The sequence below is a fragment of the Panthera pardus genome, unplaced genomic scaffold (genome assembly GCF_024362965.1).
Source record: "Panthera pardus isolate Hobbes unplaced genomic scaffold, ASM2436296v1 HiC_scaffold_16, whole genome shotgun sequence".
Taxonomy (NCBI): Eukaryota; Metazoa; Chordata; class Mammalia; order Carnivora; family Felidae; genus Panthera; species Panthera pardus.
Genome location: NW_026526721.1, coordinates 155,294,174 through 155,312,145, shown reverse-complemented (window position 1 = coordinate 155,312,145; position 17,972 = coordinate 155,294,174). Strand labels below are relative to the sequence as shown.

General features: G+C 50.3%; 1 protein-coding gene across 1 annotated transcript in view; it reads right to left on the bottom strand.

The window, feature by feature from the left end:
- Positions 1–239: 239 nt before the first annotated feature.
- Positions 240–17,972, bottom strand: part of TRIM71 (tripartite motif containing 71) — a 67,355-nt gene continuing 49,622 nt past the window's right edge. Inside the window, 3 exon segments of the mRNA XM_053904078.1 lie at positions 240–4,436; positions 4,438–5,832; positions 8,990–9,124. Coding sequence (XP_053760053.1) covers positions 4,380–4,436; positions 4,438–5,832; positions 8,990–9,124 — 1,587 coding nt within the window. The 3' untranslated portion in view covers positions 240–4,379.

Sequence of the window (17,972 nt, the reverse complement as noted above, 5' to 3'; positions counted from 1 at the left end):
GAGCGACCAGGTGATGGCGTGCGTACTTTCTACTGGGGTGGAGAGGCCAGATCGTAAGTAATACTTGGGATTGAGGACTACGTTGGCCTGAGCACGGGAATATCTGGGTTCAAAGTTTCTTTTTCAAGGTCAATCAAACGTTTCTCCTGGGAGAAATCAGTTCTGGATTCAGAAAAACGTTTTCTTCCAGAGGCAGCTTCCCACCGCCTCCCCCTCCCCCCACCCTCCCAGGGACTAATACTATGCCTTTCAGAGACCCGTTAGATGCGAACATGAGGTAGATGACTTTCGCCAACAGTGAGGTAGAAACTAAACACGAGCAAATGGTGTGGTGTGGAAGGGGATGTGCGTCCCGTGCCGTTGGCCTGCAGGAAGCCAGAGAGAGCTCGAGTTCCAGGAGGGCCTGGCTTTAGGGCATCCTCACACGGAGCACAAGCGTTTGACTTTTATACAGCCCCAGACTGTGGGAAAATCAAGGAGAGTGATGTTTTCAATAAATACCCTAAGTACTTTTTGGCACCACTGGATTTTTGTTTTCAAACAGAAAAACAAGCGTAGAACTTTGGCGTATCTTTCGCTATCTACCAGAACACAACAATTGTAGAATCTTCCAAAAGGGAAGACAACACATACACAAACAGTATTCTGCTGCTTCAAGCCTAAAAAGACTTCCCTCCTGAAATCATTAAGCTTTGGCTTAACTAGAACGAAACCGGACGAGCCGATCTCAAGCCATTCTCTTAGAACTCCATCAAAGTGCCTCAATCTGGCGACTCTTTTGGCCCAACACACAATTTAGATTGTTTATGGTACCCTTGTAGGTGTTTCCCCAAATAAGTTAGACTTAAGGGCATCCGTCAATCAAGGAGCTCGCGTGCACTTGGGGACCACCGGGGACCACGGGCTCCGGCGAAATCACCTGCCACCTGCCGGCCACACTAGAGCACAGGTTTCCCAGACAGCACTGCTTCTCGTGACCAAGTTTACAGAGAGAAGACTTTTTTTTTTTTTTTTTAAAGACTAACACTTCTGAAATGTCAACTCTGTCAACCAAAAGTGGTTTTTATCCACGGTTTATTTAGCCATCTCGATACCCAAACTTACATACCCAAATGCAATTGGGATCTTGTCCAAGCATAAACCGACCTTGCGCCCCATGCCACCCTGCCACCTGACCAGATCAGACAAACATGGGGATTATTGTCTGAACAGCACATTTACTCATTAGAAACAGTTTATACTCCTTCCTCCTTCGCAGCACCCACGACCTTATCTTTTCACCATGTTCAAGTTCAAGACTCCTCTCCTCGACCCAATTCCTACCTACCCTAGTATCACCTCATAAACGGGCAGGAGATATCCAGTTAAAAACCCTTATTTTGAGCGGCCTCACTCACACCAGAGTCCCAAATGTTGGCTCTTCTCCTCGCTCTTTGATTTGGAGCATTCCACCTTGTACAACAAACACACTCCCAAGTGCTTCGCACTGATCCCCGTGGGTCAGGAGTCAATCATGGGCAGCCACAGACGGCCAGTGTTTTAGAAACAAAAGCTTCCCAAGTGTGACCATGCTTCTCAAATGGCAGCGACGCCCAGTTCGGGGTGCAGGAAGGTAAGGAGGTGTCCCGCCCCCGAGGGCAAGAGGCAGCACCTCGTACCTCCACACTGATTCCGGAGGGGGGACCTACGAGCTTTGAGCCTGCAAACTGGTCAGTCTATTAACTAAGACCCGATCATTTCGGTCCCGTGTGGAAACCCTGGCTTTACAACCAAATCCACAGAGAAATGCTAACTTAGCAGTTTCACGTTACCGCCACTCACCAAGAGAAGTTCTCACTCGGGTCCCGCGAGCCCCCCACTTACGGGGGCCCCGGGAAGGGCAGATCAGAACACAGATGGGAGACTCAAAGGTAGTGACTACCTGAAGTAACTCATCCCAGGTTTCCGAGAACATTTCTAAGAATTTCCAAGACCCATTTCTTCAAAATAAAGTTTCGTAAGCATTTAAAACCAGTTGTCTTTGGTGTTTAAAGGGTGGTTTGTTGGGTGGTTGGGGGGAGAGGGCGAAGGGAGGAGGGTCAGCACCGAGTTATTCCAAAATAAAAAACAAAAATGTTTAATTATACAAACCCTTTACCAAAGAACTTAGAACCTAGGGGCAAATAAGAGGCAACTGAATAGGAACTAGGGAAGGACTCAATACCAAATGCTTCAGTAAAAGGCGGTTTTCCAAAACAGGATTTCCTGACGCCTCCTCCCCCTGAAACACAGCAGCCGGGAGGTAGCAGTTGGAAGCTACTTTCCAATTTTTGGATCCTTTATTGCATGCGGTTCTCCTTCATGAGTTTTTCCCCACATTGGTCATTCAGAAACCCTGCTCTAACGCGACGGGGAAGACCTAGGGTCCCCTGAAAGTGGCACATGTCCAGGAGACCAATGATTGGCTCGCTACGCTGCCCCCGGCACCCTTTCTTCCTCCGGGAGGAAGAAAACACATTTCTGCACGTTAGCTCTTCCTGTTCGTTTAGAACTACGTCCATATTGCAAGGGTAATTTTCTCGTACGTACAGGGACAGACACTGACCCGTCAGTCCTTCCGTTTCGACAAGAGGTGTCCCCGTAAGCCCATCGTCAGAGACCACCTCTTCCTCCCGAGGTGCGCCACTCTGGAATTCGGTTCCTACTCAGTATTTGGGGGAATGCAGGGGCCCACGTAGGTCCTCACCAGCAGAACGTCAGCTGTACCTACTTCCCACCTGAAAGACAGATAATGCCCAGACGCACAAGGCTCTGTACCCGAGTCCGGCTGACCACAATCCAACCCTGTAAAGTGACGGACGCCATCCCACAGTTCTGCAGCGGGAGCCTGGCTTAAGCGTTCATTCTTTGGTACCGAGAGAGAGGTTTCACAAAAGGCATTACATCCTACATGTTGGGTTGGGGCAATTTGGTTTACAAATCCTTTACATTCAAAGGCCTTTGGGGGGGAAAAAAAATCCACGTGAACCACGAGGTCCTACTGCGTGGCTCGGAAGCAGACCGCTCTGCAAAAGCGACCCGGGCAGAGGGCGCGGGGGTGAGCTGTTCCCGTCTGACTTTCAAACATTCTATTTCCCTGAACTTCCAAAGCAGGAAAAAAATTGTGCTTTTAAAGTAAAAGGTCGTTTCTTTGCCTACTCTTCTTAGGAAAAGAAACACCTAGCATTAACAGAACGACATTCAAGCCGGGGCCGGGGACTGACCTCCACCCTCCCTCAGAGTGCCGGGGTAGCCTGTTTCTTTCTCATGCTCTACGTGGACTACCTCGGCACTCGCCTGCCCGCCCGCACACAAGCCAGCCGGTCCGGCAGGCCGGATACCCTCTTTTCTGAGAACGGGGTTGATTTTCTTCTTCCTTCCACTGAACTTGATAACCAACAGCAAACTAAGAGTACTTAACTTTTGAGAATACTTTTAATCCAAAATCCTAAGCTACATCTATTTTTTAGAAACCAAAGCGTGAGAAGAAAAGTTTCTTCGGGTGGTGGTATGTCACCCGCAGCTTTACTATTCTGGTGTAAGATGACTCGGACCCACAAACACGCAGGTGTACCCAACGTCCCTTAAAGGAAACAAGGATCACATATCCTAAAATATGAACACGACAGTCTGCTTTTCTTGGCTAGCAAGCCACAGACACAGCCACATTTTCTAGGAATAAGAAAAGATGCTGAACAGGATGATAAACACACTGAGGTATAAAAGGAGAACACAGAAAAGTTCTCTGTTGCAGCATTTAAAAAAAAAAACAACAAAAAAATCAAAAAAAAAGTTCCCCAAAAAGATCAAGATCACACAACACAATCTAATCCCCAAAACACAGTATTCTCCAGAACACAAATACTCTATAATTAAGCATTTTTAAATCTTATTTTTCCACGTTTTATAGTTTTTCTTTTTTTTTTTTTTACTTAGTTTTTTCATGTTTCCTTGGCTCAATCTACAGAATACACCCCCACCACACACATCCAGTGCCCCCCACCCAGCCACAGAGACGCCAGGCTTGTGCATATCACGCCCCACGGAGGGTCAGAGGGAAACGTGAACTCCACTGAGTGAGGGTGGGGAGGAGGGCAGAGGGCCTGCTGGGGAAGGAAATGCAAAGATTCATGAGGTAGATAGAAATTATCACGTCACAGGCTCAATCCCTGCAGAAAAGAGAAGTACATTCATCTGTAAAAAAAATAAAGATGAGGTAGGACTTAAGCAATGTTGTACTCTTCTTGTTCTCTTTCAACAAAAGAAAAAAAGAAATTTCCCTGAGACTGTTTCTTCTTTGAAATTCCAACGGAGACAGAGGGAGACGCGCGCACCCCAACACAGAAGCCCAGAGAGCGGGATCAGAAGATGAGGATCCGATTGTTGCCGAAGTCCACCACCACGATCATCCCGTCGGGGGGTGACGGCGATGCCGGAGGGGCGGTCCATCTGCCCGAAGCCGCTGCCCTGGGCGCCAAACTTGCACAGGAAGCTGCCGTTGGACTCGAACATCTGCACCCGGTGGTTCCTGGAGTCGGCCACGATGATGCGCCCCTCCTGGTCCACGGCCACGCCCTGCGGGCGCAGGAACTGCCCGTTGCCAGTGCCCTCGGAGCCCAGGAAGCGCGCGGACTGGCAGTCGGGGTGGATGACCAGGAGCCGGTGGTTGTTGAAGTCGGTCACCACCAAGTGGCCCTCGTGGTTGAAGGCCACGCCCCGGGGGGAGTCAAAGTGCTTCCAGAGAGCCCCCTCGAAGCCGTACTTATTCAGGAAGACGCCGTCGGGCCCGAACAGCTGGATGCGGTGGTTCCGGGTGTCCGAGACCAGGATCTTGCCCTCCGCGTTCACCGCCACGTCCCAAGGGTAGTTGAACTGCCCGTTTTTGGTTCCCTTCTCGCCGAACTTGAGCAGGAACTGGCCCTCGAACGTGAAGACCTGAATGCGATGATTGTCCTTGTCGGCCACCACGATCCTGCGGGAGGCGTCGCAGGCCACGCCGGCCGGCCGGTCGAACTGCCCGGGCCGGGAGCCCAGGGTGCCGAACTTGTGGTGGAAGGCCCCGCACGGCTTGAACACCTGGATGCGGTTGTTGCTGCGGTCGGCCACGACGATGTAGCCCTCCTTGTCCACGCTCACGCCCCAGGGGCGGCACAGCTTGCCGTCGCCGTCGCCCTCGCTGCCGAAGCTCAGGCCCGGGAGCCCGATGCCCACGTAGCTGCGGCCCGACTTGACCACCACCTTGAAGGGGCTGTTCTCGATGTGCTGGTTGCACATGGTGACCGACACGAGGTGCTCGCCCTCCAGCTGCGGCCGGTAGCTCACCACGTACGTCCCGTTCTGCTGGTCGCTCACCTCGGCACCGAACAGGTTGCCGTCGGGGCCCAGGACCACCGCCGACATCAGGTCGCCCCCCGAGAGGCGAGGCTCCCCGTCGTGGTCGTAGCCGACGACGGTGAAGGAGGCCACCTTGCCCTGGAGCGCCCTCTTGAGGCCGTCGCCCGTGGCCTTGGTGAGCGGCGCGAAGGCCCCGCTGCTGACGAAGCCGAAGGACTTGATGGCCAGGTACAGGGCCTGGTCCGGGGGCGTGAACATGACCCGGTCGTCCTCCTGGGGCTGCAGGAAGCCGCGCACGGTCTTCAGCTCCTGCACCTGGGCCAGCATGCGGTCCCGGGCCAGCAGGACGTCCAGCGCCCGCCCCTCCTCCAGGACCTGCTGCACAGCGCTGATGGTGCTCTCCAGCTTGTTGAGGCTCTGTCGCAGCTTCTCCACCTGCAGGTACAGGGACTTGGCTTTCACCTGGCGGATCTTCTCCACCTGCAGGGACAGAGAGCACGGAGGCTTTGAGGCAGGCAAGGGAGCGACGCACGGCCCGGCACCGGTCACTCAGACCCACACGTCGTGCGGCCGCACGAGGACGGCCGGCCTGTGCTCTTCAGAAACGGCCACACTCCCAGGACGGAGGGAGGCCGAGGAACCGTCCCAGATCACGAGAGAGGACTGAAAACGGGACTACGGCTTGCAGTGCAGGATCCTGGACCGGGGGTGGGGGGGTGGGGGGGGTGGGGGCACCCGGGTGGCTTAGTCCCTTAAACATCCGACTCTCGATTTTGGCTCAGGCCGTGATCTCAGGGGTCGTGGGACCAAGCTGGGGCTTGAGGGCTCAGGCTAGGCATGGAGCCTGCTCGAGATCCTCGCTCCCTTCCCCTGTCCCTCCCGGCTCCCTCCACCCCTCCTCCACCCGTGTGCTCTCTCTCTCAAACAAAAACGAAAAGACCCCACAGAACAGGGCTGCCGCACACAGAGCAGGGACCGAGGGGTCAGATACTAGCATGGTTCCAGGGCTGAACTTCCTGAATTTGAGTACCTGCGATGATGTAAGAGAATGCCCTTGCTCAGAGGAAATAAACACAGAAGCGTTTGAGGGTAAAGAGGCATCCTGTCCACAACGTGCCAACTGACTCTCGCTCGAAGCACATACAGAGTGCACGCGTAGAATGGCGAGAACGGGTCAAAATGTAAAATGATCAGTAAATCTGGGAAAAGGACATATGGAGTTCTCTCATTATTCCTGGAATAATAAAATCAAAATCAAAAGCGAAGAAGAGCCACAAAACAAATGCTTACGGAGCACCTGTTTTGTGCCAGGCACTGGGGGTGCATAATGACCAACAGAGAGGAAGGTCTTTGTCCTCAGCAGCAGGACCTCCCAGTGGACACAAGGCCAGTCTTGCACTCCCGAAGGGCTGAATTTTCAGTGCAGCCACAGAGCCTGCAACGTCTTCAAAGATTTCTCCCTCTCTCTACGGCCCCCGCCCCTGAGAGGAAGAAGGACTGTATGTGGAGGGAGTGAAGGGATTTGTTGAGAACCTAATTCAAGATTACAGCCTGTACCCCCTTGCCCGGCCACACATCCCGTCTCCACGGTTTTCTGCCTCCACAGAAAGGCCCCACACACCCCAAATTTGGAGATCAGTCTTTGGAAACCACTGGCCTGTATTTCCAAAGGAGCCCTTTAAATCTAAATTGCTGTGATCTACAAACCTGAAATCAGACCTGCCCCAAATAATCCCTGCTTCTGAGGGTCTCAAGCCACTCTACTTGGGAGCGTGGGGTTCACTCTGACCAATGAAAGAGAGCCACTTCTCCATGTTTCTGCATCAGATCAGTAAAAGTCCTCCAATTTAAATTGATTTAAGGTGCCACCCAGCTGACTCGTGCCATTTTGCAGACAGAATCACGACTTCTGAGAGCTCTACTGATGACAATACCACAGAAAGACTATTTCAGAATAAGGGTCTCCTGCTGGGGGGGGCCTGGATTTCAGTCCGATCTTCCCTTGGTGGGGGCAATGATGTGATTTTTGACCCATTCATGATTTTCCATCTGTCGGCTCTGGGAGCAGGACACGTGTGGGGACAGATCAAAGAGCAGCTTTCTCCTTTGTTTTTGCGCTGGGCCAAACCTCTGGCCTTTGGTTTGGATCTCTCAAGGAGGTGGCTGCAGCTAATCCCACAAGGTAGCCGAATCCCCTGGAAATGTGTAAGCCACAGGCATGAAAAAACACCTAGATACACAAAACCGGGTCACCTGGCACTCAAATCCCTTCAGTAATGCGTGATGCAAGAAAATTAGATGTTGTATAACAAAGAAGTATCCGAGCAGAGACAGGCAGGAAAGCTTTGCTGGGAGGGCGGAAAGGCAGTAATTAGTACGAGAGTAGGACTCCCACAAAATTTGGAGGGCGAGGCATAATAATAAAAAGTAAAGACAAATGGGACTTAGGTACCTGTGTTCCAAACGAGGGAGCTTGTTTCAGAGGTTATCGGTGAATAAGTTTTTAGAAATGAGGTAGAAACAAAGTATATTGCAAAAAGAGACTGACCCTTCTTCCAAATTTGCTTCTCCAAGACTAAAAACTTGCTTTCCAAGCCCCCTGAAAGAGAACTGCCTTTAGGGAGAGGGCAGGAGTCGGCCTCACAGGAGGGAGGGTACCTAAGGTGAGATGCGCAGAGAAACTCCTCCGCACAAAGGCCTTTTCATCAGCAAATCCTGAAGAGCGAGTTTGTGGCAGAGTTCCCCAGAGAGCTCTCAGGTTGCACAAAGCGGGCCCCTTTCAGTTATAATTAACAGTCGTGGGTGGCATGAGCCTGGCAGACCATGGGGGCACGTGAGTGTCTGAAAACCATGTCAGGCCCGCAAAGGTGCCTCCACAAAATATGTGCTGAATAAAATCTTGAGACTTCTTCTACCCAAGGATTCTTCACTTCTCATCAAAAGGCAACTGAGTCCTATTTCCTGAGAAGCCAGCAGAGGCAAGAAAGCAATTGGCTGTGAGCTAACTAAATGGAAAATGCCATGCACAACTCCAACGCAGCCTTCCAGAACATTTTAGGGCATAGTGACTGGTGAGGATCACTTTCAGAAACTGAGATCCCATCTGTCCCTTCACATAGTTTAGATGATTAAAACGAGCACGCACACACCTAAGTGTACCCTTTTTACTCAGCAACGTGTATGGTCTCATTCATGTATTAAGAGACCGTGATTACAGCTGAACTGGCTTGAAGTTCAGACCCATTCACAGGCAACAGATTCTCTCCTCTTCCGAGGAGAAGAAAATGTGGGCATGAAGAGTTCGGTGGGGAGACGGCTCCTTCCAGCTGATTCCATCTAAAGAGCGGGCACACGTGTGTCGCCCTCCCAAGTGGGAAACGGGGGGTCAGTTGGTACAACCAGGCAGGACACCAAAATCAAGGATGCTTCCCACCTGCTTGCTTTCGTAACATTCTCGACCGTGCCCCCTTCTCTCGGTCTCCTTTTGAGGATACCCAACCACCTTCGTGGAGAACCTCCCGGCTTCCAGCTGGGGTCTGGAAGCGAGCAGACGCTCAAATCCTCACGGGTTCCCTGCAGCTCACGGAAAACCCAACGGCCGCGGAGGCCGGGGCAGGGGTGCACGAGCTCCCCTTACCTTCCACAGCAGCTCACACTCCCGTTCCTCCAGGGCCTTCTTGTGCCGCGCAGTCACGGCTTTGACCTCCGACTGTACCACCTTGGCCTTCATCTCCACCTGTTCTGCCACCGTCTGGGCCTGCTCGATGCTCAGCTGGAAAACCAAGAACAAGCTCACGGTGTTAGGAGGACCTCCGCTGCTCCGTGCAGGTCAGAGACCCGAAAAGCTCACAGCCTGGGCCCCGGGACCACTTGGCCCGCTTCCCTGGAAAGAAAGCAGGCACGCAGGGAGAGAGTGCCCCTGTCCGACATGGAACCGAGGGAGGTGCGGGCAAGCGCCGGATTTCCTCGTTTTTGGGAAACGGCACCTACACAGCGAACCTCAGGACCGTTAAGAGCTACTCTGACACCGGGAGCCCAGGGTAGCGGGGCCCCGGCCCAAAACCGGGAAGGAGGATCGGATGTGAAATGTGCCACTCCCCACAGACTTTCTGGCCTTACTGGCCACCAGGGAAGACCCCGCAGGCCGGCACAGCCCTCAGGCGAAGGTGTGGGGGAGCTGCAGGCCTCCCGTTGCTGTCAAAGCATTAGCAGCTCAGCTCATTCCAGCCAGCACCAGCCCCAAGTGACCCAGGGGACCGTCTGCTCTGCCAGAGAAACCGTGCGCGCCCTGTGGTCAAGCCAGCTCGCCAGACCATCTCCGCACCACCGTGTGCCCCACCCTGGACCAGCAGCCCTAGTAAAGCCACCAGTTTAATCAGACGTATTATTGTTCATAAAAAATTAATCAAGACAGAAGGCCCAGTGTTTTCATTAATATTACATGATGTGTCCTGAAAAGCCACAAGGATTTCTTTGAGATACTGAGGTATGAAATCAGGGATTCCAAACCGCTGACGGTGCTCAACAGGTCCTAGGGTGGGTGTCCCAAATTAGGAGGGGCCTAGAGGAGCACCAAGGGTTTGGAGCCTGGTCTGGGCTCAGGAACCAACCACGGGCACACCCTGGACCAAGGGGTTCCAGCACGAGGAGGATACAACTGAGGCAGTCTTGGGCAAAGCAGGCTGGAGTCATCCTAGGAGTCGGGTACCCCAGTTTCAGATCCCAGCTTCACGTTCCAGTAGTTGCAAGGCCTCGGACAGGGGCCCGGCCTTCTGCAGCCTGGGCGAAGGGGAGGGAAAGGCGGGATAATCCACAGAGGGAGCTCAGCACAGCACCTGGCCGAGTAGGACATCGTGTTTACCTCATCAACAGCGCTCAGCAGATCAACACCTGCAGGGGAACCTCAAGCATGCTTCCCCTTCATCCCACGGACCTCCCGGCTTACGGGCACAGTCCTGCACCTAGGCCCACGCACACTTCCTGCCCAATTTTGTTTTTAAATTGTGGTAACAGACGTAGGCCATAAAATGCAGTGGTATTTAGCACCTTCTGAGTTATGTAAGCATCACAGCCACCTAGCCCCGCACACTTCCACACCCACTAGGCAGTCTTCCACCTCCCTTCTCCCCACGGCGCCCATACCCTTCTGTCTCCACACCACTGTCTCTTCTGGATGGTTCACATAAATGGAACCCAACAACACATATGAGCACCCTCATTTGTAGGACTATGCTTCCTTTTAAACAGTCGCTTACAACAGGGAATCCCCCCGTTAATGCTCTCAGTCTAGGTGACGCGCAATGGCATGAAAGCCACACTCACGTCACAACTGCCGCCAAAGCACCCTTGCCTGACGTGGCTGACTGCTCATGGCATCCTCTGCCCCAATCCCTGTGAGGCCCAACAATCCACTGAGCTGATCAGAGGTGGCACTTGGGCAGACCTGGAATGCTCAGTGACTATCCCTGGCTTGGAATGCAGTCTCTTCCAAATTCGGCCTACATTTTACAACTCAGCTCAGATGCCACTTCCTTCCTGAAACTGGCAGTGAACGAGCCCTTCCCGTGTTTCTGTTCCACCTTTCCTACCTAAGTGTCATTGCGTTGCATATCAAACGAAATGCGGGGCTAGTTACGCAGTCCATGATCTGTTTCACCCGTGCTAATGTCTACGGCCATGGCCGTTATTTTAACAAAGCACTAGGTAAGTATATTGGGTTAAATACTGTCTCCCCCGGGGGCACCTGGGCGCTCAGTTGGTTAAGCATCCAACTTCGGCTCAGGTCACGATCTCATGGTTTGTGAGTTCAAGCCTGAGGTCAGGCTCTCTGCTGTCAGTGTGAAGTCCACCTTGGATCCTCTACCCCACCCCCTGTGCCCCACCCCTGCTTGCATGCTCTCTCTCGCTCTCAAAAATAAATCACTATTAGGGGCGCCCGGGCAGCTCAGTTGGTTAAGGATCCGACTTAGGCTCAGGTCATGACCTCGCAGTTTGTGAGTTCGAGCCCCGTGTCCGGCTCTGTGCCTGCAGCCTGCTTCGGATTCTCTGTCTCCCTTTCTCTCTGCCCCTTCCCTGCTCGCTCGCTCTCTCCCTCTCTTTCTCTCCCTCCCTCCCTCCCTCTCTCTCAGGGAGCCCGGGTGGCTGAGTTGGTTAAGGCTGACTTCAGCTCAGGTCATGAATTTCATGGCTCCTGAGTTCGAGGCTCTGTGCTGACAGCTCAGAGCCTGGAGCCTGCTTCAGATTCTGTGTCTCCCCCTCTCTCTGTCCCTCTCCTGCTCACACTCTATGTCTCTCTGTCTCTCAATAATAAGTAAATGTGAAAGATCAAAAAAGGTTTAAAAAATATAAATCAATATTTAAAAAAATATATCGCGTCCCCCAATTTCAGGCTGACGAGTTACGATGTGGTCATGTTGGACTAGAGGGAGTCCCAAATCCAACGAGGGATCATCACATAAGGCCACGTGAAGACACAGACACGCAGAGAAAGACCACATGACAACAGGGACAGGAATTAGGAGCCGTGCAGGTACAAGCCAAGGAAAACCAAGCAGTGCTGGTGACTACCAGAAGCTTGGAGAAGGCAAGGAGTGGTTCTTCCCTAAAGCCTTCAGAGCACAGCCGTGTTGACACCTTGATTTCGGACTCCTAGCCCCCAGAATCATGCATGAATCAATTCCTATTTTAAGTCACCAGTTTATGGTAATTTCTTATAGCAGCCCTAGGAAACAGCAGCCAACAAACTGAAGCAGATGGAAATATCCAAATTACCGAACAATCAAAATTCAGACCGATGTACAGGTATCCTAAATGCGCGAGGTCGATTTCAAAGGTCTCAGGCGGTCAGGATGGATTCAGAAAATGGGAAACCTCAACAGACTTTTTTAAACAGACATGATTTAGTGTGAGAATCTGGTTAAACAGGAAGTGGAGAACCGTCAGGGCAAAGGGCATATGGAGGCCGAGAGGCAGACCGTAACTGGTAAGCAGCCTCCACCCTTGGGCCAGGACGACACAGAGAAGAGACGCGGTTACAAGCAGGGACCAGGGGCCATGCCCAGCTCATTCTGGGAGTGGCTAAGGCTGGAAACTGAACTAACCTCTGCTGCCAGGGCGAAGAAATGCTGCTACGAGCAGGAAGGCAAATGGAAGAAGGAAGTCCCTTTTCCCGACTTCCGGACACGCCGTTTGCAGGGCCGCAGCCCAGCACCACACGGCACAAGTGCGAAGGGGTCAGATTCCGTGCAGAGTATACCTTAGTAACCCACACACCCTGTTTTCAGATGCATTAGCTGGCGTCCCAGTCAATACATGACCGAGGCAACCAAGCCTTTGCCCATAGATTTCTTAGCTTCCTCAACGGAAAGCAGAGGCGGCAAGCTGCTATTTATACCAACGCCGTATCATATACCGACTGATTCTCCATAAAAACCACAGGAAATGGAAGTAACGGGCTTACGTTCCCGCAGGACAAGAACCTCCTGCAGGACAGAGCAAGGACCACCCTCTTTGGCTACGAGTGTCTATTTGCCTCTCTCCCTACTGTCTCCTAGCCAGGCCTGCTCCCTGCCAGGTCCCTAGCAGGCCCTCGGGTCTCGATTTCCCTTCTATGACGAGGACGGCTTCTTCTATTTTTCAATCAGGTAGAAGGGGTACAAAGCTCTTACTGTAACTTGAGCGATCCCCAAGTGCGCAAGGATAGGCTCATTCCCTGGGTTGAGAGTCATAAAAGTCCTACGTGCAGAGACAAAATATAGCGTCCTTTTCCTAATCATATAAAGTCCGGTCAAGCGCCACATTCCGAGATGTGCAGACCAGGACCTGCTGAACTAGTTTCCATTATCTAAACAGGGCATTTGGAGGAAACAAGGAGCAGGTGGGAGGGGGGAAATGACAGTGGGTAAAAGGGCTAGGTAAATTTCAAAAGCAGAAACATTCAACTTACATTAAAGAAGGGAAAACAAAAATTACCCAACAAGCATGCAGCTAGAGAAGAATGTTATTTTTTTCCTTTTTTTTTTTTTTTCGATTTATTTTTGAAAGAAAGAGAACAGCGCGTGCACAAGCAGGGGAGGGGAAGAGAGAGGGAGACAGAGGATCTGAAGCAGGCTCTGAGCAGACAGCAGAGAGCCTGACGTGGGGCTCAAACTCACCAACCATGAGGTCATGACCTGACCTGAAGTTGCACGCTCAACCAGCCGAGCCACCCAGGCACCCCAGAAAAATGTTATCCTTTTTAATTTTTTCAAATGTTTATTCGTTTTTGAGAGAGAGAGAGAGAGAGAGAGGCAGGGAAGGAGACACAGAATCCAAAGTAGGCTTCAAGCACTGAGCTGTCAGCACAGAGCCTAACGCAGGGCTCGAACCAATGAACGATGAAATAACGACCTGAGCCAAAGTTGGATGCTCAACTGACAGAGCTGCCCAGGCGCCCCTCGTTATCTCTTAAACCTTTATTTTGAGAGACAGAGAGAGAGAGAGAGAGAGAGAGAGAGAGAGAGAGAGAGGGAATGAGTGCTCAGAACCATGTGTGAGCGAAGGAGGGGCAGAGAGGGAGAGAGACAATCCCAACCAGGCTTGATCTCATGGGACCTGAGCCAGATGTGTAACCGACTGAGCCATGCAGGCACCCCAATGTTGTCATTTAGAGCTGGCAGGTCCAGTCTAACATCTGAAAGCTGAGGGTCTCCATCTGGGTAGGCAAATCAGTGTGCCAGCCGAGTGCTGGTCAGTCAGTGTGGAGGCCAACTGGGTTTCCGAGGGAAGAGTACAGAAAGCGATTAATGATATCTGTTAGGGGAAACAGGGGTGGCCAGGTGACTGGTATCATTGGTGTCCCAACAGGCAGAAGAATACCAGAGAATGCCAATGTCACCTGCAAACTCACAGAGCACAAAACTGGACATGGGAGATACTGTAGTTCACTCTAAAATGTAATTTTATCACATTTAATACTTTGAAACTAAGACTCATCTTGGGGCGCCTGGGTGGCTCAGTCGGTTAAGTGTCTGACTTCAGCTCAGGTCACGATCTCGCGGTCCGTGAGTTCGAGCCCCGCGTCGGGCTCTGGGCTGATGGCTCGGAGCCTGGAGCCTGCTTCCGCCTGCTTCCGATTCTGTGTCTCCCTGTCTCTCTGCCCCTCCCCCGTTCATGCTCTGTCTCTCTCTGTCTCAAAAATAAATAAACGTTAAAAAAAAAAAAATTAAAGTTTAAAAAAACAAAACTAAGACTCATCTTAAAACTGTCAGTGGGGCTTTCCCTTTGTGAGGTACATCTAAAATAAATGTGCATATTACAACCAATGGCATCTTAAGTGCGATAAATACATTAATTGAAAAATCAAGGCTCCCTTTACGAGAGCAACTTGTGTCTTGATCCTGATTATAGACATCTCTCCCACCCCAGGGGAATCAGTGCACCTTATGAAATCCTCTAATTACATAAGTGACCAAAAAGTTTTACTTCCAGGAAGAGTCAAAGTTGAAGTAATAAAAGGTTTTAAAAAGCCATAAAAATCGAGTGATCAGTCTTAAAACATCGATGAGGTACACTACAGACATCTTTCATGCTTCCTTCGTTGTAGATAACTCTAGACCCTTTGTCAGAGTTAATTCTCTATACAGGATTAAATAGAATTAATTGAAGGATTTGCTTCTGGGTGTTTTTTTTTTTCTGGAACTAAGTGTCTCAAGCTAAATAAAAACAATAGTGAGTCTCTCAGAGTTATATCTCAGGAACCGTGGTTCAGTCAACTGTACATCCAACACTTGTAATTTAATAATGGATAAATGTGCCTGTTTGAAGAAAGGGAATGGAGCTCTTAAAAGTCTTTTATAAACAAAAGCTGGTAAGAAGGAAATGAAAACGCACGAGTCCCAAGTTGTACGGAGTTCAGATATATTGTGAACGGTCATGGATACTCATGCAAAGGTAAGGCTGGTAAGAACTTAAATCTGACTGCAGATTTGGCTGTAGTATCCTTTACTTATGGGATGTGTTCGTGCTCATTCATTTAGTCCAAAGGAAGTTTCCAATCATAGTGCCTCCAGGTGCAGTGCCCAAGGAGGAATGAAGGAGGCCAGGTCGATCAAGGGCCCTTCCCTGCAATTTTACAAATGGAGGTTCCAACCTCTCCCCAACAGGGAGAAGAGAGGAAAAGGAAAACTCTTCCCCTGAGGATAGCTTGCTGCAATACTGCAAGAGTGGAAGGCATCTCCGTGTACGGCCACCACGTTCAACAGCAAGAACGAGGCCACCATGGAGAGAGGCAGAGCTAAGAGACCAAGTCCCTGGACACCCGAAGCCCGATCCATCCGTGTTCTACCCGGTCCCCTGAGACTATTCCTCTCCTTTCATTCAACTGCAACCAAGGATCCTCATGAAGACCGCCTGGGAAAAATGTCAATTAGGCCACGGTGCACTCGAGTCCCTCACATTTGTGTACGCTGTGTGCACACGCACAAGAAGGGAAGGCGGGGGCACAGCTGCCTCCCCAATGAGAGGTAGGTGACCATCAGTTTTGGACTCAAACTGCAATCCCCCCACTCATTGCCAGTGGGACTTCTGGGGGGTTGCTTAGTCGCTTTCAAGCACAATTTTCTCTCTGCCAAATGGAACAAACACCCAAACCTCGCATACTGGAGAAAGTGCCTGTTCCAGTGCCTAAAACAGAGTAGAGCTCAGGAAACAGGGACGGTTCACTTGAAATTCTTTTTTTAATGTCTATTTGTTTTTGAGAGAGACAGAGCGCAAGCTGGGGAGGGGCAGAGACAGGGAGACACAGAATCGTAAGCCAACACCAGGCTCTGAGCTGTCAGCACGGAGCCCGACGCGGGGCTTGAACTCAATAACCATGAGATCATGACCTGCGCTGAAGCCGAACACTTAACCGACTGAGCCACCCAGGCGCCCCAGGACTGTTCATTCTTACTGGTGAAAAGACAAGGCCTATGGCTGAGGAGATCTGGGATCTTAAGCATAACGACTAAATTTTGTTCTTCCATTTCCAGATCTGTAACAGAAAAAAATGTTTCTTTCATCTACTTTCTGCGTTGGTTTGTAGAAATTCACATAAAACAGTAGCCACCCTCAGCATTCCTTGGGATAGACTTTCCACAGCGGCAGATATTCCTTGGGATAGACTTTCCACTGCCGCAGGGTGCATGGGCTATTAAAGTGATCAAACAAACAGAAGTCAGGGAAGCAAGGTACTCCAGAGAGTCTGGATTAACTTACATGTATCTTCACTTATGCAATTTAAGAAAGTCATGCTTAGTCATCAAGCTCAGTCCTTCTAATTTTTGTGCTAAATGGCACGGTATTTATCACTGTAGTTTAACCTGAAGGGCGTTTACCCTTTCAACCAGGTAGGCAACTCAAGTCCAATAAAGGAAGTCAGGAAAAGGGTAGGGCAACGATAGCCAGTGTGCACAACACCCACTTTACTCTTATCACTGCTACTCACTAATACTAGTTATCAGATGAAGAGTAACAGAAGCTCTAGTGAACTTGAATCAAAACGCCCCTGCAAATGGCTAAAATTAACAGCACAGGAAATAACAGATGTTGGCGAGGATGCAGAGAAAGGGAAACCCTCTTGCACTGTTTGGTGGGAACGCAAACTGGTGCAGCCGTTCTGGAAAGTGTGGAGGTTCCTGAAAAAAATTAAAAATAGAACTACCCTGTGATCCACCAATTGCACTGCTAGGAATTTACCCAAAGGATACAGAGACACTGATTCAAGGAAATATATGCACCCTGCTGTTATACATAGCAGCATTATCAATGATAGCCAAGCTATGAAAAGAGTCCAAATGTCCATCGACCGATGAACGAATAAAGAAGATGTGGTGTGTGTGTGTGTGTGTGTGTGTGTGTGTGTGTATGTATGTATGTGTGTATACATATATATATACACACATATATATATACACACACATATATATATATATACACACACACACATATAGTATATATACATATACATATAGTACTCAGCCATAAAGAAGAATGAAATCTTGCCATGGATGGAGTTAGAGTCTATTATGCTAAGTGAAGTAAGTCACAGAAAGGCAAATACTATATGATTTCACTCATGTGTGGAATTTAAGGAACAAAACAGGTGAACATGTGGCGGGGGGAAAGAGAAGCCAACCATAAAACAGACTCTGAATTATAGAGAACTGAGGTTTGCTGGGGGGAAGGTGGGTGGGGAGGCTAGATTAAATGGGTGATGGGTATTAAGAAGGGCACTTGTGATGAGCATTGGATGTTGTATGTTAAGTGACGAATCACTAAATCCTAAACCTGAAACTAATATTACACTGTATGTTAACTAACTGGAATTTAAATAAACACCTGGAAGGAAAAACGCCCTGGCGAATGAAGTAGTCAAAAGACTGGATTTTGACCAATTGAGAAGTGCCATGCAGCCTTCTAGGAAATCTCTACAAAAGGCGGGAGCATGCCTGTTTCCTTTCAATTGTCCAGAATATAGATGCTATATCGTGAGTTCCAGCAGCCATTTGTAGCCAAAGGTATGAATGTCAACACCTCGGCATGGAGAAGCAAAGCTGAAGGACTCCCCAGTGACTATCTGTACCTCTAGAAGAACTTTTGGA